The sequence below is a fragment of the Mauremys reevesii genome, linkage group 17 (assembly GCF_016161935.1).
Source record: "Mauremys reevesii isolate NIE-2019 linkage group 17, ASM1616193v1, whole genome shotgun sequence".
Lineage (NCBI taxonomy): Eukaryota > Metazoa > Chordata > Testudines > Geoemydidae > Mauremys > Mauremys reevesii.
In genome coordinates, this window is record NC_052639.1 from 303,764 (window position 1) to 326,304 (window position 22,541).

Consider the following 22,541-nt stretch of genomic DNA (forward strand, 5'->3'; position numbering starts at 1 on the left):
CTCATGGCCTAAGATGGGGAGGCTGCCATCCCGAGGTGGGGAGGCAGAGGGTAGGGGGACACAGGCCCTCCCGACTCCACTGGGTCCCAGACCAGGGCCCTAACAGTGGCGGAGTGTTCCGCCACTGGGTCAGCGAGGAATCCAGCTGCAATATGTTGACTGGGTGTCTGGCAGCAGTGCAGCCAGACTGGGGTCGGCTGTCCCTGGGCCACTTCCAACCGTCCCCCTGCGATGTACCTGAATCTGCGGGGATCCTCCATTTCCTCTGGGTACAAAGCTAGTGGCAGTCCCATTGGCTCCTAAGTGCCTCAGACGGCCGATGGCTCCGGCAGGTCTGGCTGCTCCTGAGCTCGGAGGGACACCTCTTTAGTCTCCAGCCTTGGGAGCAGACGGGAGATGTCTGCCTCCTCCAGCGGCGGCCCAACAGAGCTCCAGAAGCCGCCCTTTATACTTCCTGTCCCACCCCTTAACTTCCAATGGGAGGGGAAATCCTGGCCTGACTGCATCCACCAGGGACTACTGAGTGACTCCTCCCGCTCAGATTAAGTGGGAGGCCATTCCGCGTCACTACCGAGGCGTGTCCTCATTGTGGTTTGCGACTTGGTCTGCATTGGAGTGATCGGGGCCAATGTGTTGTTGAAGCTGGCTGTGGCAGGTAGGCCTTTGCTGCAGCAGAGTTTATGAAGGCTGTAATGAATCCCATTTTCAGAGTGGAAATTAGATGAGACGTGACCTTGATTATCGTTAGTCCCATAGTGGAGAACAGTGTCAAGATATATCAAATGTTTTCTGTGACCTGTTGGGGGGACGAACCCTGCACCAACCAGTTGTTGAGGTACAGTACACTAAGATGCTGGTCTTTCTAAGATGGGCTGCTATCATAGCCAGGCATTTCATGAAAGTCCTTGGAGCTGTTGATAGCCAGAATGGCAGCACTCTGTACTGACATTGTGTGTTGCCCACACAAAAAAAACAGATATTTCCTGTGTGCTGAACGGATGGAAATATAGAAATATGCCTGGTGCAGACAGAGAGCTGCAGAATAGTCCAGAGGATCCAGGGAAGGAAGCATGGAGGAGATACTTACCATGTGAAGCTTGAATTGGCTGTGACAAAGAGGGAATTTTCTGTAATATTTTCAGGAAGCCTATCTGTATCTCAGTTTCCATTTGTGCTCTGTATTGCTACCCAGTCAACCTAGAGGCGTGCAGGAGCCATGAGGTATGTGTGTCACCTAGTTGTCTGGGTGGAATGAATAGGGTCATTAAAGAATGGTCTGGAACCAACCCAAATCACCAGAAGGTCCAGCGAAACAAAGAGATGTCCCACAACTGAACAATGCGCACCTAACAGCAGGAAACTCCAGTGGGTGGGATATGTGAACTGAGCTGGAGAACAAAGGGAACAAGATGTCAGGTAATCAGGAGGAGGCAGCCCTTCCGAGGGACTCAGCTGCTTTCACTGGGGTGGACAAAAGACAGAGGGAGAGAGAGAGACCAAATCAGGGATGGAGTCCATCACAGCTTGGCTGGATCATCATGGCACATTGGCATACAAAAGTGTTCAGATCCCTGAGGTATAATATCGGACACCGACCTTCTGACTTCTTGGGGTCCAGAAAGTAGTGGGAATAAAACCACTGTCCCTGAAACAAGTGAGGAACCTTCTCTGTTGCTCCAAGAGATATGAGTGACTGAACCTCTTGCTGTAATAACCTCGCATGGGAGGAGTCCCTGGTGGGGCGGGGAAGATGGATCAGGGTTCAAGAGGACTTGGAATTGGATCAAGTACACTTGTTGAATTACCTCCAGTAGGTACTCACTGATCAGTGGTAATATGGGTCCAGACTTCCTGGAAATAATGTGAATGGTCTGCAAATGGGGTGGGACAGGGTAAAGTCATCTGAGACTGGTTGGCAGCTCTTGATGGAAATGTCAAATTCACTGCTTCAGGGAAGAGAGGGGAGGGCTAAGAGCCATAGTTATTGTAGAAGTCAGGTTTCGTTTGTGAGGATGTTGCTTCTTTCTGGACTGCTCTGAAGACCTCTGGTAGGTGTGGTAGAATGGAGCAGTAACAGGATGTCTCTGAAATGGACGAGACTGCTTCCTTTCAATCTGTGGGGTATAAATACCCAGGGAGTGTGGCGGGAAATCTTTTTGCATGTGTAACACTGGGACCCAAGGCCCACTTTGTGGCAACCAGTAGAGAGCACAGAGGGAAGAAGGGTCTAGGGAGCCCCTGAGTCTGGGATGTCTGTGTGACAGTCTGTACCCTTATGTTCATCCTGTTTACAAGACTATGATACATTTTGTACAAAGTATGTATGCCTTGTGAGGTATCATTGGAAAACTCATACTGTGTTGGTCATTATTGTCCTGGTGAAATGTGTGGCAACATTGTATGTAAAGTTATAAGATTCTACTGTATGGTATTAATAAGACATGTTCCATATCTGGAGGGCAGTCACAAACTGGTTCCCCAGAGACAAAAGTATAGCTGATGCCTAAGCCAGGTGTCAATGAAATCAAATGGACCATCACTTGCTTAAGTGGTCACTCTTCGGCAGGAGAGAGGATGTGGGTAAAAATGTACATCTTGAGAAAGAAACAGCTTGAGGTTCCCATCCAAACAGACTTTCTGTCTCCTGACCTTCAGCTGGAGATAATTCTCAAAGAAGAGGAAAGGAGAGCAGATGCCCCAAATGATGTCTCCCTTTCTTTCTACCCACAGTATCGACAACACCCGAAGAACAAAGGAAGCAGCATTGGACTGGGAAGGGATCCACATTGAAAGAGATTCAGCCAGTAACATGTAGTGAGAGAGACCTTTGCTTTGAATATACTTAGCTTGTTAAGTTAGATATTAGTTGCTTTTTACTTTTATTGTAACCAATTCTGAAGTTTAGGCCTCATTACTTGTAATCACTTCAAATCTATCTTTTGTAGTTAATACATTTATTTTACTCTTTGATTTAAAACTGGCTGTTTGGATTGAAGTTTTTGGGAAACTCCATTTGGGATAACAGGATTTGTGCATATCATTTCCTGTTAATAAAATTGGGGACTTTATACGAGCTTGTATTGTCCAAGAGGGCACTGGGCAATACAAGACGTACGTTTTGGAGGTAAAGTGTGGGACTGGGAATTTTCTGGGGTTGCTCTACAGTGTAATTAAAGAGTGGCTGGCCATAGCACTCATACAATATAACTGGGAGTAACTTACATGCTAGAGGCTGGGTGTGAGCAGACCAGGAGTGGTAGCTCTCACAGCGAAGCAGTGTAAAAGAACATAAGAACATAAGAAAGGCCGTACCGGGTCAGACCAAAGGTCCATCTAGCCCAGTATCTGTCTACCGACAGTGGCCAATGCCAGGTGCCCCAGAGGGAGTGAACCTAACAGGCAATGATCAAGTGATCTCTCTCCTGCCATCCATCTCCATCCTCTGACGAACAGAGGCTAGGGACACCATTCTTTACCCATCCTGGCTAATAGCCATTTATGGACTTAGCCACCATGAATTTATCCAGTCCCCTTTTAAACATTGTTATAGTCCTAGCCTTCACAACCTCCTCAGGTAAGGAGTTCCACAAGTTGACTGTGCGCCATGAAGAAGAACTTCCTTTTATTTAAACCTGCTGCCTATTAATTTCATTTGGTGACCCCTAGTTCTTGTATTATGGCAATAAGTAAATAATTTTTCCTTATCCACTTTCTCAACATCACTCATGATTTTATATACCTCTATCATGTCCCCCCTTAGTCTTCTCTTTTCTAAGCTGAAGAGTCCTAGCCTCTTTAATCTTTCCTCGTATGGGACCCTCTCTAAACCCTTGATCATTTTAGTTGCCCTTTTCTGAACCTTTTCTAGTGCTAGTATATCTGTTTTGAGGTGAGGTGACCACATCTGTACACAGTATTCGAGATGTGGGCGTACCATGGATTTATATAAGGGCAATAATATATTCTCAGTCCTATTCTCTATCCCCTTTTTAATGATTCCTAACATCCTGTTTGCTTTTTTGACCGCCTCTGCACACTGCGTGGACATTTTCAGAGAACTATCCACGATGACGCCAAGATCTTTTTCCTGACTCGTTGTAGCTAAATTAGCCCCCATCATGTTGTATGTATAGTTGGGGTTATTTTTTCCAATGTGCATTACTTTACATTTATCCACATTACATTTCATTTGCCATTTTGTTGCCCAATCACTTAGTTTTGTGAGATCTTTTTGAAGTTCTTCACAATCTGCTTTGGTCTTAACTATCTTGAGAAGTTTAGTGTCATCTGCAAACTTTGCCACCTCACTGTTTACCCCTTTCTCCAGATCATTTATGAATAAATTGAATAGGATTGGTCCCAGGACTGACCCTTGGGGAACACCACTAGTTACCCCTCTCCATTCTGAGAATTTACCATTAATTCCTACCCTTTGTTCCCTGTCCTTTAACCAGTTCTCAATCCATGAAAGGACCTTCCCTTTTATCCCATGACAGCTTAGTTTACATAAGAGCCTTTGGTGAGGGACCTTGTCAAAGGCTTTCTGGAAATCTAAGTATACTATGTTCACCGGATCCCCCTTGTCCACATGTTTGTTGAACCCTTCAAAGAACTCTAATAGATTAGTAAGACACGATTTCCCTTTACAGAAACCATGTTGACTATTGCTCAAGAGTTTATGTTTTTCTATGTGTACCCTAGGTTGGAGAACTGAGGGAACAGAGCTGTTCATTGGTCTAGATTGTACCTTGGCTAATGTCACACTATGTACTAGTTTGCCAAAGAGTGTCATGTAAGGTCTTTAATGAAAGCCTGTGTCACACTGGTCATCCTAACAATTGTGAGAGGTGTGTATGGAAAACATATGAGGAGTTATGTATATGTATTAAAAATATGTTCTCTAGGTCTGTGAGTTAATGCAGGTCACCAAAAGGTGATCCACATACTCCTGTCAGGCAGGGGGGGAAGAGATGCTTCTCTCTCTCTGGCCACTCATGTGTAAACTGAGTTTTGAGTGGTTCACAGCGGGCTACCATTTACAGTCTGAGCAAAATGCTAATCAACATATTGTGAGAGCTGCGGGGGGGGGGGGGGGAAGAAAAGCAGCAGGGGATATTCCTGTTGAGGAGTAAACGCAATGAACATTTGGAACCATATCTGGGCTGCAGATGAACCCCCAGTTATCCTTGACCAGGGAGGCAAACTGCCAGGGGCTTCACCGCATGAAAGTAGGGTCTCAGCCATCCTGATTGAAAAATGCCGTGAGAAGAGGACTTGGGGTCAGCAGTGCCTTATTAGACAAAGGGGCATCTTGTTAACTGAGGTCAGGCTCTAGAATGTGTTCATGATTTTACTGTATATTTAACCCCTTGTTTCCAATACTTTGGTTTACTGGCATAGGGATCTCTGTGCTTTGTTAAATAAACACCCACTTGCTTGCTCTGTAATAAATCTAAGTTCTGTGTGTTAATTGGAGCTGGGATCTAAGGTATAACTAGTAAGCTGTGGTGCACTGGTCTTCTGGGAGCAGTGGGCCTGGTAATTCTGTGAGTGCCCAGTGGAGAAGGGGCCGGACGCTATAGGGGATGCTCAGAGGACTGGGGGCTGGAGTGTGCCCATTGCTAACCTGTGAAGAAAGCCTGTGTTGCTGGTCAGGGAACTGAGTCCCGGCAGGCTCGGTCTAGGCCTTCTCACGCTAAGAGCAGGTGGTAGCGAGGTGCCTCACAAGCCCAGGGAACCTTGGGAAGCGTCACAAACACTTCAGCCAGTTTTGCATTTTCAAGTTCACTCCCCTCAAAGGGAAGAATGTCCAATGTATTTCCAGCATCCCTTGGCAGCCCAGAGCACTGTAGCCATGATGGGCGATGCTTGGTGACTGCTGTCACCATAGATCTTGAAGTGGGGTCCACCGCATCTATTGGTGCTGAATGAGGCCTTAACTATTAACTGACCCTGAAATTTGTCCTTGGCTTCAGAAGGATGTTTCTCCAGGACCTCAATGGCCTTGTTCCAGTTCAAATGATCAGAACAGGAAAGGAAATTATCAAAATTTGCCACACAAACTTGTAACTCACAGATGAGTAGCTCTTCCTTACCATGAGATCCAGTTTTTTCAGTTTCTTATCTTAAGGGGTGGTCTTAGAAGATTGTGGTTTAGTCATTGCCTGTGCTGCAGTCACCACTAAAGACCCAGGAGGAGGCTGAGAACAGAAATATTCAAATCCTACAGGAAGGACTTGACGTTGCTTTTATGTCTTCTTTGACAGTAGTGGTAAAGACAGTAGTGGAGTCTGCCATAATAAATGGACTGGTACAAAAATGCCCTTTTACAGGAAGTGCAAGTCTCTCAGGCAAAGGAGTGTGTAAAATGTCCAGCAATTTGTCCCTTTTCCTGGACACTCTGCATTGGGATCCCCAATGCCTCCACCATGCACTGCAGAAGCTCTTGGTACATTTTATCGTTTGCCAATAGAGATGTAGGAGGTGGTGCTATGACTTCATCTGATGATGAGGATGTTCCCGAATTGCCCCAGCAAGTAGCTGTTGGGGCATAACTTCCTGCATCATCTGGGGCTGTATGTCAGAAGCTTGAGAAGTCTATGGCACAACCAGCTGATCCTTCAAAGAATACCTCACCCTCAAGTGGATCTGGCTATGTGTTTAGAATGTCATGAGACCATGGGGGCCAGTAAGGCCAGGAACCTTGGCCATACTAGTAAAGGGAATGAAGCCATGTAGGTGGATACAAGCAGAGGGTCTAGCGCTATCATGCCTATATCTACTCTTATTCCTAAAGGGTTTCTCTAATACATAGGGGCCATAAAAAGGTACCCTAGCGGAACAGAATATTGAGCCCCCTTCACTACCCCCACAAGAAGAAGTGGAGGCTGAAAACTCTTCTAATGGATGGGCTGATCTTAAGAGTGCCTGAGGAACATCACAGAATCACAGAAATGTAGGGCTGGAAGGAACATTGAGAGGTCATCTAGTCCAGCCCCCTGCACTGAAGCAGGACCAAGTAAACCTAGACAAGACCATCCCTAACAGGTGTTTACCCAACCTGTTCTTAAACAACTCCAGTGATGGGGTTTCCACAACCACACTTGGAAGTGTGTTCCAGAGCTTAAATACACTTATAGTTAGGAAGTTTTTCCTCATACACCTCTACCCCAATATAACGTAACCCGATATAACACAAATTCAGATATAACGCAGTAAAGCAGCGCTCTGGGGGGGCGGGGCTGCACACTCCGGCGGATCAAAGCAAGTTTGATATAACGCAGTAAGATTTTTTGGCTCCCGAGGACAGCGTTATATCGAGGTAGAGGTGTATTTAATCTAAATCTCCCTTGCAGCAGATTAAGCCCATTACTCCTTGTCTGACCTTCAGTGGAGATGGAAACAATTGATCTCCATCCTCTTTATAACAGCCCTTAACATATTTAAAGACTGTCCTCAGGTCGCCCTTCAGACTTCTTTTCTTCAGACTACATATGCCCAGTTTTTTTTAACCTTTCCTCATACGGCAGGTCATTTGCCTTTGATCATTTTGATTGCTCTCCTCTGGACTGTCTCCAATTTATCCACATCTTTCCTAAAGTGTGGCACCCAGAACTGGACACAGGATTGCAGCTGAGGTCTCACCAGTGCCGACTGGAATGGGACAATTACCTCCTGTGCTATACATTCAGCACTCCTATTAATACACTTCAGAATGAAATTAGCCTTTTTTGTAACTGCATCACACCATTGACTTGTTCAATCTGTGATTGACTGTAACCCACACATCCTTTCCAGCAGTATTATCATCTAGCCAGGTATTCCACATTTTGTAATTGTTCATTTGATTTCGACTCCCTAAGTGTTGTACTTTGCACATATCTTTAATTAATTACGTCTTATTGATTTCAGACCCATTCTCTAATATGTCAAAGTTGTTAAGAATTTGAATTCTGTCCTCCAAAGTGCTAGCAACCCCTCCCAGCTTGGTGTCATCAGCAAATTTTATAAGCACATTCTCCATTCCATTATCCAAGTCATTAAATGACAATACTGAGTAGTACTGGACCCAGGACTGATGCTTGCGGGATCCCCATTAGACATGAAATCCTCCCTGCAGTGCCAAGGGATCAGTCATCAGAGGAACCAAGGACTCAGGACTCCTTCTCTCTGGGCGCCAGAGGGACCAGGGATTGGCCTTGAGCTGCCCTTCTTAAGTGACACAGAAAGAGGAGACGTAGCAGGCACCTGAGGAGGAGATCTACTCCCATGCTCCTTGGCAGGATGGCGTCCATCACGCTCAAGGTTGCTAACCGGGGCAGGCACAGCCTTGGAGGCGGAAGAGGTGGCTGCCAGGGTAACATAACCTGTCTACTCCTACTCGAGAGTCCCCTGTTTATACATCCCAGGATCGCATTAGCGCTTTTGGCCACAGCGTCACACTGGGAGCTTGTCTTCAGCTGATTATCCATCACAATCCCCAAGTGTTTTACAGAGTCCCTGCTTCCCTGGCTAGACTCCCCCACCCTGTAAGTATGGTCGACACTCTTTGCTCTGAGGAGAGGGACCTAACTAACTAAACCATTATCTCCTGTAAAAATTGTTAACTATAAAATATTACTATTTACAAAATATAAAGAGAAAAACTTCAGTGGAGCAGGAGACTGGACACTGCTGCTGGCTCTGGCTCTCAGCCAGAGGCCGTGAGAAGGAACTGAGGGTTGGCTGGTTGCTCAACCCACATTGTGCCCTCAGGAAGGGGGGCTTGAGGACATGGAGAGCACAGCTAACGCATCCGATCTCCAGAGCATGGGGCACATGTGCGCCAAAAGTGCAGCACATCCGGCAAGCAGTCAACATCAATGGAGGTTACAGTGTGATACAGACATATCCCACTCTGCCACACCGGTAATCCCGTTACCTTGCCAGTGTAGGGGATTCCAGCCTTGTAAGTCTCGTCAGCATCCTCAAAGGTCACCGTAGCGATTTCAGACACGATGTCACAGCTCTTGGTTGCATTGAGCTCCACCCCTAGCAGGAGAGGGAGGGACGATAGGAGGAAGATGCTGGTGCTGAGAGCGACTCCAGAGTTCAGGCTACGTCCCAGATTTCTCTCCATAGCAATCCGCCCAGCCATTTCTACTCCCTCTCGTTATGGACTGGAGGGTGTGATTGGGGGAGAATCTGGGAGGTTCGGCTGGGGGCGGAGAAAGATTTTCCTGGAGAATCTGGAAACTAGAAAATTTAGATCCACCTTCCCCTGGGGCTTAAGCCCAAACCAGCCACGTGACATTTGCCAGCAGGGTCTCCTGGCTCTGCGGCCCTTTCCCCAGCAGAGAGCTCCTTACTGAGCGGCCCCAGAGCTGACCCTGCACACAGGCCTCTCGGCACAGGGCCTGCCCCCAGAAAGGGCCGTTTTCAGAAGTGCCCAGTGACCCGTTGCCGTTCTGGACCCGCTCTCCTCCAGCCACTTTGCCATCGCTGATGTCAGCACCTGAGGGGAACGTTGTAGCCACCCCACAGTTACAGTTTTCAGCCAAACAGGTGTCGGCTGCTCTGGAAATCAGGATTCTGCTGGGTTAAATGTGGAGTTATCTGGGTTCGTTACTAAGCGATTAGCACTTGCAGTTTTGAACGCTAAGCGCTAACGTCACTGAGGCCGTGACTCAGGGCCCAACGACACAGGCTGGGCCATCACTCCACTCTGCCAGCTCAGTCCACAGCCAGAGGCCACTCATGGGAGGGTGTTTAGTCTTTGCATGAACGTGCCCAGCTCTGAACTCCTCATGAGGGATCGATCCCAGTGATGTGCTGAACCAGAACCCCAGATCAAACCCCCCAACGCTACCTCTGGGCCCGTCTCTAAAGCAGCTGGGCTACGAATGACTATCACATGTGCAAGTGAGACCCCTCTGCCCCGGGGGTTTAGTGCTGGGGGCTGCCTGGGGGCGTGCATGTGTGCTTGATTTCAGTCTCACCTGTCCCCAGGCTTGCCAATTTTGGTTGGAAGTATTCCTGGAGGTTTCATCGCATGACATAATTTTTAATTAAAGTTTAATCTTTAATTCCTGGAGAATCCCGACCAATCCTGGAGGATTGTCAACCTTACCTGTCCCCTCCTCCACTAGAGAGGCCTTGGCCTGGAGGCTCAGCTTGTAGCCAGAGTGGGTCAGGTTGAAGGGAGCTGTCCCCACCTCTCTGGAAAAGCAGCCGTTGCTGTCAGTCTGGAGGGAGAGAATCAGAGCCCGTTAGTAGCAGCTCTGCACCAGGCCTCGCAGGTGTCAGGTCAGCGGGTCTCTAATCGGGCTTGGCCTGGTTAGTGCTGGGACGGGAGACACTCAAAGAGAACCTGGGTGCTGCAGGCAGCAGCAGGGGGCGCTCTCACCTTGGGGTCAGCCCTGACACCGGTACCCCAGCGCGGCGCTAGGGGGCGCTGTGCAGCTGGAGCTGCTGTGGGTGGCCACTTGTGCCCATCACAGACGTTAAACAGGCCCTGGCCACTTGTGCTCATCACAGATCCCCTGGTGCTGGTCCCCCATCGTCGTGGTAACGCTGGCTGATTCCAATCACCCCCCTCGACCCTCCCAGGGACTGAGAGCATTCGGGGAGATCTGCCCCCACCTAACGAGAGATGCTGATGAGGATGGGCGGCCCCGTAACCTGGGGCACTAGCCTAGGTCTGGAGAGTCCCTGCTCTGCCACAGGCTGCCTGCAAGTTGCTCTGAGAACAGCTCCAGCAGAAACCCCCTGTGGCCGCGAGTCTGAGCCCAGCCCTGCTGATCCCGCTTGTGCTGCGGGGCTAGAACCAGCAGGTCAATGGTTGGGTCCAGGCGCTAGACCCGGGGAGGCTCCAGCCGAGCATCTACACTGTTCCTTTAGCCCCACGGCGCAAGCCCCAGGCAGCAGAGCTGGGCTTGGAGACGCTGCCACAGGGTTTTTGCTGCGCAGACAGACCCTGAGCATCTCTGTGCCTCAGTTCCCCATCTGTACAATGGGGACAGGAGCCTGCCCCGCCTCCTGAGGGCTAGGAGGGTAAGTGAGGCACTGAGATATTGTGGGGAAGGGGGGCGCGTAGAAGTCTCTAAGCCCTGCTGCACAGCTGCCAGTTGTCTGTAGTGTGTGTTTGTGGTGTGCTTGCTGCTTGACTGAAATATACCGTACGGTCTGTTTGTTTGTGCTGAGCCTAGCAGCCTGCTAGGCAAGGCTGAGAGCTGCTTAAGGAGGCTGCGATCCCTAAGCCCCTTAGCCCCCATCAACCCTTAACCAGGGGGTGGGGCTACTCAGGAAGACCAGGGCTTTAAAAAGCCTGCTCCTAAGCAACCAGAGGAGCTAGTGAACAGGAGCGGCTAACAGGGGAGTTTTGCGAGGGAGTTTAGAGCAGGGAGTGTGAGCTGGAGGGCTAGATACTCTTAACATTCTTTAAATTTAAAGCCCAAACCACCCCCTGATAAAACCAAAACAACAACAAAGGACCGAGCTTCAGGAGTCAAAAGGGAATGCAGGGAGAAGTCCAGCAACAGAGTCGGGGCTACCCAGGTTATTGCATCCAAGGCAGCATGTATGATTACCTGCCCTACGGCAGGTGGCCTATGTGTGCATTCAATGCAAGGAGCTCCTGGCCCTCAGATACTGTGTATGGGCTTTGGAGACCAGAGTGGCTGAAATGGAGGAGCTGAGGGAGACATAGAGGTACATAGATGAGATTTTCCGGGACACAGTAGAACAGTCCCACCCCTGCCTCTGTGTTCTAGAGGAGGATGAAAGTCTCAGGGAAGAAGAACATCCAACTGGAGCAGAGGGAAATGATCCCATAGTTGGGACCCTCCTTCCAGATGATGTCGTGGTATCCTCTCACCCTGAGAATACCTCTCTAGGGGAGGGAACTCCAGTTATTAGGAAGAGACAGGTAATAGTTATGGAGGATTCGATCATTAGAAACATAGATAGCTCGGTTTGCGATGACTGGGAGAACTGTATGGTGACTTGCCAGCCTGGTGTGAAGGTTGCAGATCTCTCGAGACATCTAGATAGACATCTGTGTAGTTTTGGGGAGGAGTTGGTGGTCGTGGTATATGTAGATACCAATGACATAGGGAAGGATATAAGAGAGGTCCTGGAGGCCAAATTTAGGCTAGGTAAGAGATTGAAGTCCAGGACTTCCGTGGTGACATTATGCTTCCAGTTCCACACGCAGGGCCAGTTAGACAGGCAGAACTACAGGGTCTCAATGCGTGGATGAGACGATGGTGTAGGGAGAAGGGGTTTAGGTTTATTAGGAACTGGGGAAACTTTTGGGAAAGGGGGAACCTATACAGGAAGGATGGGCTCCACCTAAACCAAAATGGAACCAGATTGCTGGCACTTAAAATTAAAAAGGTCATAGAGCAGTTTTTAAACTAAGGCCTGGGGGGAAAGTTGACAAGTGCGTAGGAGCACGTGGTTCAGACAGCAACATCGCTTAGGGGAGGATCTATTAATGGAGATTTTCTATGTCCTAGTAAGAATGAGAGGATGGAAGATGATAAAATACAGGTAGGATCTGATGAGAAACAGTCAAATGAAAAAAAAAAGTTCCATTCAATTACATCATGTAATGGCAGACAGCTAAAAAGTAACAAGTTTTTAAAGTGCTTATATACCAATGCCAGAAGTCTAAATAATAAGATGGGTAAACTAGAGCACCTTGTATTAAATGAGGATATTGATATAATAGGCATCACAGAGGATAATCAATGGGACACAGTAATACCAGGGTACAAAATATATCGGAAGGACAGAACAGGTTATGGTGGTAGGGGAGTGGCACTATATGTGAAAGAAAGAGTAGAATCAAATGAAGTAAAAATCTTAAATGAACCAAACACTACCACAGAATCTCTATGGATAGTAATTCCATGCTTTAATAAGAAGATTATAGCAGTAGGGATATATTACCTACCACCTGACCATGATGATGATAGTGACTGTGAAATGCTCAGGGAGGTTAGAGAGGCTATAAAAATAAAAAACTGAATAATAATGGGGAATTTCAACTATCCCCATATTGACCGGATTCATATCACCTCAGGAAGGGATGAAGAGAGAAAGTTTTTTGACACCTTAAATGACTGCTTCTTGGAGCAGCTAGTCCTGGAACCCACAAGAGGAGAGGCAATTCTTGATTTAGTTCTAAGTGGAGCACAGGATCTGGTCCAAGAGGTGAATATAGCTGGACCACTTGGTAATAGTGACCATAATATAATTAAATGTAACATCCATGTGGTGGGGAAAACACCACAGCAGCCCAGCATGGCAGCATGTAATTTCAGAAAGGGGAACTACACAAAAATGAGGAAGTTCGTAAAACAGAAATTAAAAGGTACAGCGCCATAAATGAAAACCCTGCAAGCTGCATGGAAACTTTTTAAAGACACCATATTAGAGGCTCAATTTAAATGTATCCCCCAAATTAAAAAACATAGTAAGAGAACCAAAAAAGTGCTACTGTGGCTAAAGAAAGTAAAAGAAGCAGTGAGAGGCATCCTTTAAAAAGTAGAAGTTAAATCCTAGGGAGGAAACTAGTAAGGAGCATAAACTCTGGCAAATGAAGTGTGGAAATATAATTAGAAAGGCCAAAAAAGAATTTGAAGAACAGCTAGCCATAGACTCAAAAAGTAATAGCAAAAATTTGTTTAAGTACATCAGAAGCAGGAAGCCGGCTAAACAACCAGTGGGGCCACTGGACTATCGAAATGCTGAAGGAGCACTCAAGGACGATAAGGCCATTGCAGAGAAACTAAATTAATTCTTTGCATTGGTCTTCACAGATGAGGATGTGAGGGAGATTCCCAAACCTGAGCCGTTCCTTTGTAGGTGACAAATCTGAGGAATTGTCACAGATTGAAGTGTCATTAGAGGAGGTTTTGGAATTAATTGATACATTTAACAGTAACAAGTCAACAGGACCAGATGACATTCACCCAAGAGTTCTGAAAGAACTCAAATGTGAAATTGCAGAACTATTAACTATGGTTTGTAACTTGTCCTTTAAATCAGCTTCTGTACCAAATAACTGGAGGATAGCGAATGTCACGCCAATTTTTTAAAAGGGCTCCAGAGGTGATCTCGGCAATTACAGGCTGGTAAGCCTGACTTCAGTACTGGGCAAACTGGTTGAAACTATAGTACAGAACAAAATTGTCAGACACAGAGATGAACATAATTTATTGGGGAAGAGTCAACATGGTTTTTCTAAAGGGAAATCATGCCTCACCAATCTACTAGAATTCCTTGAGGGCGACAACAAGCATGCGGACAAGGGGGATCCAGTGGATATAGTGTATTTATATTTTCAGAAAGGCTTTGATAAGGTCCTTCACCAAAGGCTCTTAATCAAAGTGAGCTGTCATGGAATAAGAGGGAAGGTCCTCTCATGGATTGGTAACTGGTTAAAAGATAGGAAACAAAGGGTAGGAATAAATGGTAGGTTTTCAGAATGAAGAGAGGTAAATAGTGGTGTCCCCCAGGGGTCTGTACTTGGACCAGTCCTATTTAACATATTCATAAACGATCTGGAAAAAGGGGTAAACAGTGAGGTGGCAAAATTTGCAGATGATACAAAACTACTCAAGATAGTTAAATTCCAGGCAGACTGGAAAGAGCTACAAAAGGATCTCTCAAAACTGGGTTACTGGGCAACAAAATGGCAGATTAAATTCAATGTTGATAAATGCAAAGTAATGCACATTGGAAAACATAATCCCAACCAATGTTCCCTCTAATTTTTTCCATCCATGTGCGGAATAAATTTTATGTTTACTGAGGTATGTGCCTATGTGCACCACCAGTAGAAACAAATAACCAAGATCTAATATATATTTTAAAAAGTTACCATAGGAATAATTACTCCAGCCAGGACAGGTTAGGCATTTTAGAACTCAATACTCACATAATTAAATTTAAGTGTAAGAGAAATTATGAAATGCATAGACCAATCAAAACACTAAAATAACAGACTATCAAATAATAAAATTACAGAGAATATATGTGCATTACAGGAAGTACCAAGAGGTAGCAACAATAATACAAGTATGTGTTGGGAGGTGAGTGTGACAGAGACAGAGTGTGTGTGTGTGACAGACTGTGTGTGACACAGACTGTGTGTCTGTGACACAGAGACAGTGTGTGTGCTGGCTGCTGGGGAAAGCCGTGCACTGTCTCTTTAAAACACAAAGGTCTCCTGCTCTGTCCTGAGCCCTGTTGTCTCCCCTCCCCAGCTCTGTGAAGATGGGGTACCTGGGCATGGGGAGAGAGACAGAGACTCTGTGAGCTGGCTGTTGGGGAAATCTGAGAAACAGTGCCCTCACTGTCTCTTTAAGAAAGGCACTCAGCCATTCATTGTTCAGAGGACAGCAGCTAACCAACCTGATAGCCATCTATGATGCGATAACTGGCTCTGTGGATATGGGGAAAGTGGTGGACCTGATATATCTTGACTTTAGCAAAGCTTTTGATACGGTCTCCCACAGTATTCTTGACAGAAAGTTAAAGAAGTATGGGCTGGACGAATGGACTATAGGGTGGATAGAAAACTGGCTAGATTGTCGGGCTCAATGGCTCGATGTCTAGTTGGCAGACGGTATCAAGCGGTCGGTCCTGGGGCCAGTTTTGGTCAACATCTTTATTAATGATGTGGATGATGGGATGGATTGCACCCTCAGCAAGTTCGCAGATGACACTAAGCTGAGGGGAGAGGTAGATATGCTGGAGGGTAGGGATAGGGTCCAGAGTGACCTAGACAAATTAGAGGATTGGGCCAAAAGAAATCTGGTGAGGTTCAACAAGGACAAGTGCAGAGTCCTGCACTTAGGAAGGAAGAGTCCCATGCACCGCTACAGGCTGGGGACAGGAGCGTAGCTGGGGGGGTGCAGGGGAAGCAGCTGCTTCTCCTCAGCACTTTTTCCCAAAAGCGGCACCTTAGTTAGGGGTTACCATGGCGCCAGCGGACAGGGCCCACGCTCTGCTCTGAAGCTTGTCCTGCCGGGCCGACAGAGAGAGGGCAGTGGCAACAGCAAAGGTTACTGGGCATGCTCAGTTTGGGTGAGAATGCTCAGTACACCCAAAATAGGGAATTTGGAGCAGGAGCGGTTTATGTCGTTACACCGGCACTGGGCTCCTGCAGGCAAGGGGCATGCAGCACGGCCGGAGGAGCCATGGGCGGGGGGCGGCATGGCTGGAGGAGCCATGGGGTGGCATGGGGGCAGCACGGCATGGCTGGAGGAGCCATGGGGGGGTGTCGGCGTGGCTGGAGGAGCCATGGGGGGAGCACAGCATGGCAGCCCGCAGCATGAGCGGAGGAGCCATGGGGGGGGCAGCACAGCCAGAGGAGCCATGGGGGAGGCCGTGGGGGCAGCACGGCATGGCCAGAGGAGCCATGGGGGGGCGGCGTGGCCAGAGGAGCCATGGGTGGGGGCGGCACGGCCGGAGGAGCCAACCAAGGGGGGGGGGCGCAGAGCGGCCAGAGGAAGAGCCAAGGGGGGCACCTTTTTTATGTTTGCTCCCCCTGCTCTTAGAACCTGGCTACGCCACTGGCTGGGGACTGACTGGCTAAGCAGAAGTTCTGCAGAAAAGGACCAGGGGTTACAGTGGACGAGAAGCTGGATATGAGTCAGCAGTGTGCCCTTCTTGCCAAGAAGACCAACAGCATATTGGGCTGTTTTAGTAGGAGCATTGCCAGCAGATCGAGGGATGTGATCATTCCCCTCTATTCGGCACTGGTGAGGCCACATCTGGAGTATTGCATCCAGTTTTGGGCCCCACACTACAGAAGGGATGTGGACAAATTGGAGAGTCTCCAGCAGAGGCCAACGAAAATGATTAGGGGGCTGGGGGCACATGACTTAGAAGGAGAGGCTGAGGGAACGGGGCTTGCTTAGTCTGCAGAAGAGATGAGTGAGGGGGGGATTTGAGAGCAGCCTTCAACTACCTGAAGGGGGGTTCCAAAGAGGATGGAGCTCGGCTGTTCTCAGTGGTGGCAGATGACAGAACAAGGAGCAATGGTCTAAAGTTGCAGCGGGGGAGGTCTAGGTTGGATATTAGGAAACACTATTTCACTAGGAGGGTGGTGAAGCACTGGAATGGGTTCCCTAGTGAGGTGGTGGAATCTCCTTCCTTAGAGGTTTTTAAGGTCAGGCTTGACAAAGCCCTGGCTGAGATGATTTAGTTGGGATTGGTCCTGCTTTGAACAGGGGGTGGGACTAGAACCTCCTGAGGTCCCTCCCAACCGTGATAGTCTATGTTTCTATGATCCTAGTCCTCCTGAGCCAGGCTGTCCCCTCTGCCCTGTTTTATAGAGATGGGGTGCAGGGGAAGGGGGACACCATGACATCAGCACCCACCCCCCTGCTCTGCACAGTGAGCAGGAGGGTCCCGGCTCCCGGGAGCAGCTGCAGGATGGAGCAAAATGGGGGGAGGGGCACCTGAATACATGCTGCTGGCTGCTCTGCTAATTAGCTGGGTGGCACTTAATTCTCATCTCTCGCAGTTTACAGGGAACACAGATCCCAACTATACATATAAAGTGATGGGGTCTAAATTAGCTGTTACAACTCAAGAGAGAGATTTTGGAGTCATTGTGGATAGTTCTCTGAAAACATCCACTCAATGTGCAGTGGCAGGTCAAAAAAGCAAACAGAACATTGGGAATCATTAAGACAGGGATAGATAATAAGACAGAAAACATCATATTGCCTCTATATAAATTCAAGGTATGGCCACATCTTGAATACTGCATGCAGATGTGGTCGCACCATCTAAAAAAAGATAGATTGGAATCGGAAAAGGTTCAGAAGAGGAAAACAACAATGATTAGGGGTATCGAACGGCTGCCATATGAGGAGAGATTAATAAGACTGGGACTTTTCATTTTGGAAAAGAGAAACCTAAGGAGGGATAAGACAGAGGTCTATAAACCCATGACTGGTGTGGAGAAAGTAAATAAGGACGTGTTATTTACTCCTTCTCATAACACAAGAACCAGGGGCGGCTCCAGGACCCAGCACGCCAAGCACGTGCTTGGAGCAGCAAGCTGCGGGGGGCGCTCTGCCGGCGCCGTGGGGGCGGCAGGCAGGGTGCCTTCGGCGGCTTGCCTGCGGGAGGTCCGCTGGTCCCGCGGCTTCGGTGGACCTCCCGCAGGCAAGCCGCTGAATGCAGCCTGCCTCTGCCATGCTTGGGGCGGCGAAATGCCTAGAGCGGCCCCTGACAAGAACTAGGCGTCACCAAATGCAATTAATAGGCAGCAGGTTTAAAACAAACAAAAGGAAGTATTTCTTCACACAACACACAGTCAACCTGTGGAACTCTTTGCCAGAGGATGTTGTGAAGGCCAAGACTATAACAGGGTTCAAAAAAGAACTAGATAAATTCATGGAGGATTGGTCCATCAATGGCTATTAGCTAGGATGTCCAGGGATGGTGTCCCTAGCCTCTGTTTGCCAGAAGCTGGGAATGGGCGACAGGGGATGGATCACTTGATGATTCCCTGTTCTGTTCATTCCCTCTGGGGCACGTGGCACTGGCCACTGTCGATAGACAGGATACTGGGCTAGATGGACCTTTGGTCTGACCCAGTCTGGCCGTTCTTATGTTCCCACCCCCAGCCTGCCAGATGCGGGACCCTGAAGGATCCAGGGCCTGATTCGTCTGCACTTACACCAGCTTTACACCAATGTCACCAACATCATCACGGCAGATCACAGCCCTCCTCTGGCCAGTGTAAGAAAAACATGGAGAGGAACCTCCTCCAGCAACATGTCATGTACCTGCCCCCTCCCCAGTCACACTCACCTGGCCGATAAGCAGTGTGCACAGAGTCACGGTTTGCTTGGCATGAAGACTGTACCAGGGATATGCTGGTTGTTCCTCCCGACACAGGCTGGCCTGGACCCTCCCCAGGATGCGCTTCCCGTAGGTGTATCTGTTTAGCAGAGGGGAGGGAGAGGGTAAGTGGGAGGGGAGGGGGCCAAAGCCCCTGCCCATGGGGGGTCCCTGCTGGGGTGGGGCTGGTCGTGTAGGTGGAGTGACAGCCCCAGGGAGCCCTGCCTGGCCATGAGCATGGGGCAGAGGGGGGCGCAGGCAGGGAAGGGGCAGGTCAGATCCTGGCCTGGGGGGGAGGGGGAGGGGAGTCAGGTCCAGGGCGGTACCAGCCCCCCCTTTATCAGCCCGGCAGGGCTGCTGTCACACTCACCGGCCGCACACCCGCAGCAGGAGCGTCTCATCCAGCACCGTCACCACGGGGGGCAGCTCCAGGGTCACTTCGAACTTGGGCAGCACTGGGGGCAGAGAGGGACGGGGTGAAACCGACCTGCAGCCCCGGCTCGGAGGTTTCATCGCGATCCTTGGCCTTGGAGCTTCTCCCCGGGTCGTGCAGCCCCCGCCAACCTGCTGGCTGGGCGGGAAGGGGAAGGGCCCGGAAATGGAGCAGGGCTGGGCAGAGGCTGCAGGCTGCAGCAGTAGGGTTGCCAGGTGTCGGGTTTTCGACTGGGACGCCCGGTCGAAAAGGGACCCTGGCGGATCCAGTTGGCACCACAGACCGGGCCGTTAAAAGTCCGGTCGGCGGGGCAGTGGGGCTAAGGCAGGCTCCCTGTGTGCCGTGGCTACGTGCTGCTCCCAGGAGCAGCGGCATGTCCTGCCTCCGGCTCCTACCCATAGGGGCAGCCAGGGGACTCCGCACACTACCCCCGACCCAAGCACTGCCCCTCACAGCTCCCATTGGCTGGGAACCGTGGCTGCGAGCTGGAGGGGGGACATGCTGATGCTTCCAGGAGCTGCTTGACATAAGCAACACCCGGAGCCTGCACCCCTGAGCCACCCTCTGCACCCCAACTCCCACCCTGTCCCTGATCCCCCTCCAGCCCTCCGAACCCCTCGATCCCAGCCCAGAGCACCCTCCTGCATCCCAAACCCCTTCATCCCTGGCCCCACCCCAGAGCTCAGACCCCCTCCTGCACCTCAACCCCCTGAGCCAGCTCAGTGAAAATGAGCTTGTGAGTGAGGGTGGGGAGAGCGAATGACAGAGGGAGGCGGGATGGAGGGAGCAGGGGTGGGGCCTTGGGGGAGGGGCGGGGCAGGGGGTTCAGTTTTGTGCGAGTGGGAAGTTGGCAACCCCAGGCAGCAGGAGCCTTTTCAACCCCACTGACAGTAAAGCTGAAAAACAGCCTCTGCCCCCACTGCCTGGCCCCAGTGCTCAAGGGCGGGGCAGCGCCAGGGACGACATGGGCTAGAGCCAGGCTGACCCTATTTCCCAAAGGGTGAGGATATTTCCCACAGGCTGGGGCTGGGGCTGACATCACTGATTGCTCACGTCCTGCCTGACCCCCGCTTGGGGCTGGCATCGCTGCTCGCCCCCCTCCCATGTGCCTCTGCCCCCCACAGATCAAGGTGGCAAGAGCAAATAGGACAAATGCCCACGTTTGCCAAAAAAGTCGGGTCAGTGGGACAGGGCTTAAGAAAAAAGGACCGTCCTGGCTACAATGGGAGGTATGGTCACCAGAGCTGAGGTTTGGACCAGGGGCGACATGGGCCTCAGAGCGAGGACGTGCCAGGCACCATGTGGGGTGGAGAGCAAGGATGTGCCAGGGACCACGAGGGCCCAGTGGACGTGGGCATTTCTCCTGGCTGATGAGGTCCCGGCTGTTCCCCTCCGGGAGCTGGTGTTCGGCTGGGACCTCGTCCCCAGCAGGGCCCCGCCAGGCAGTCTGGCCAGACAGGGCCAAATTCACCCTGGGCTCAGCCGAGAGGAGCGCGTGGGGGGGCTGCTCCAGGGCAGTTTGTCCCTCAGGGTCTGGGCCGCCCTGGGGCACTGACAGGAGCTGGCTGGGCGGCTCCGAGGCCCAGAAGCCCCAGGAGGGGAGCGTGTGTTGGGGCCAGGTGAATGTGCAGCGCTGGGGTGGGCCACCAGCTGGGGCGGGAAATTGTGGGGTGCCTGCTCTTTCCCTCCTACTTGCAAAATGGGGGGTTGGCCAGCAGGGGAAAGGTGGGAGCAGGTGGTGGGAGGGGGGCTCAGGGGCAGGGTATGTGGGGAAGTGGGGGGAGGGAGGCAGTTGGGGGGTGTCGGGGCAGGTGGTAGCTTTTCAAGGGAGACATCAGAGCTGTTCTCTCCCCCTCCCCTGAAGGAGACAGAGGAGGTTTTGAGGGGCGAGGATGGAGAGGGGGTCGCTGACATTTCCCTCCTGCTCCCAGCAACACCAGCTCTGGGAAGGGTGTGTATGTGTGTAGAGCCCCTTGTGCTCCAGGAGGAGCAGAGATGGAGGTGGAGGACACATGCTGGAGCTACGGCCTAGGTTGCTGCCCTGGGCCCCGCTGCGCACCGTATTCCTCCACGCTGAACGAGTGCCTCGTCCCCGGCGCCTTGATGGCGTACGTCCCCAGGGCCGGCTCTGCAGACAGCGGGAGGGACAGATCCACGATGCCCTGCTGCGGAGTCACATCTCGCCACTGGGCGATGTGGTTCCCGTTGGGATCCTGGCACACGGACACGCCCTGCTCAGCCGCTGCCCCCACACACGGCTCGTCCCCGCAGCCCCCGAGAGCCTCGTGCTGGATCGACGCCCGAGGGCTCAAATCCTTCTCCTTCGCCTGGAGCAGGCACCGCCGGGCAGCCGCTGGGTAAGGGGGCCCCTGCCAGCGTCCCTCAGCCCTGACCCGAGGGCACCGCCCCTGGGGGGAACAGGCTCCCGAGGGACACCCCATCTCCAGCCTGGACAAAGCCCAGGGAACTCGCCGTAGGGACCGTTTCCATCCCAGTGCTAGGCCTCTGGGGGTACGTTCCCTGCCCCCCTCCTCCCTCCCCAAACCTCCACCCCTCCCTTCTGTCCCTGCTGCTCCCAGAGACCCTCCCTCCTCCTCTGCCCTTCCCCCATCAGGCTCCCAAGGCAGCTCCCCACTGAGTTCCCCACTGGCTGATCACGTCAACGCCTGACCCAGAGTTCGGGGCTGGGAACATTTGGGGTGAGCGACTCAGGCAGGGATCCCAGCCAGGCCCAAACCCACCTGCCTCCCGGACAGACACCCCCAGACGCTGCAAACTCGGGGTGGGGAGGACGTACCCCGATGGCACAATGTCCCCTCCCTGCCCCCCATGGGGCCCAGCCCAGAAATGCCCTGTGCTCTGGGACCCTTTGCACCCCCACAGCAGGGCAGAGGCTCTAGGGCTGGATTGCTGGACACTGTGGTCACAGCCCAGACTCCTCTGGGATCCCCCCCACTGAACACCCCCGGGTGGCCTCGGATGAGCCAGACAGGAAGAGGAGGAGTCTGGAGAGGCACAGACTGACCTGCACGGTCACCAGGGGCAGCTGCAAAGCAAACAGACAGGAGATGGCTGGTTAGAGGGACAGGAAACACCCCCCACTGCCCCTGGGTCTGCCTGTGACCTCCCCAGGGCCGGGGTGTCTCTGGGGCCATGGGGGATCATGGGGACAGCAGCGGGGGTGACCGAGGGAGCAGGGACAGGAAGGGGAGCCCATGAGGCTGGAGCCCTCGCACCTCCCGTGCCCCACCCCACG

General features: G+C 51.0%; 1 protein-coding gene across 19 annotated transcripts in view; it reads right to left on the bottom strand.

Moving 5' to 3' along the window:
- The window catches only part of LOC120385046 (alpha-2-macroglobulin-like protein 1), a 224,513-nt gene that overhangs the window by 196,368 nt on the left and 5,604 nt on the right, over positions 1 to 22,541 (bottom strand). For 16 of the 19 annotated variants that reach the window (XM_039504140.1, XM_039504130.1, XM_039504138.1 and 13 more), the window contains exons 5-10: positions 22,311 to 22,331; positions 21,345 to 21,498; positions 19,223 to 19,307; positions 18,823 to 18,952; positions 10,109 to 10,223; positions 8,921 to 9,030 (exon numbers count right to left, since the gene is read on the bottom strand). The exons of 2 other annotated variants lie outside the window; for them this stretch is intronic. In XM_039504140.1, the coding sequence (XP_039360074.1) occupies positions 8,921 to 9,030; positions 10,109 to 10,223; positions 18,823 to 18,952; positions 19,223 to 19,307; positions 21,345 to 21,498; positions 22,311 to 22,331 (615 nt within the window). The remainder of the gene's footprint in view (positions 1 to 8,920; positions 9,031 to 10,108; positions 10,224 to 18,822; positions 18,953 to 19,222; positions 19,308 to 21,344; positions 21,499 to 22,310; positions 22,332 to 22,541) is intronic. One more of the 19 variants, XM_039504135.1, reaches the window with a different exon arrangement.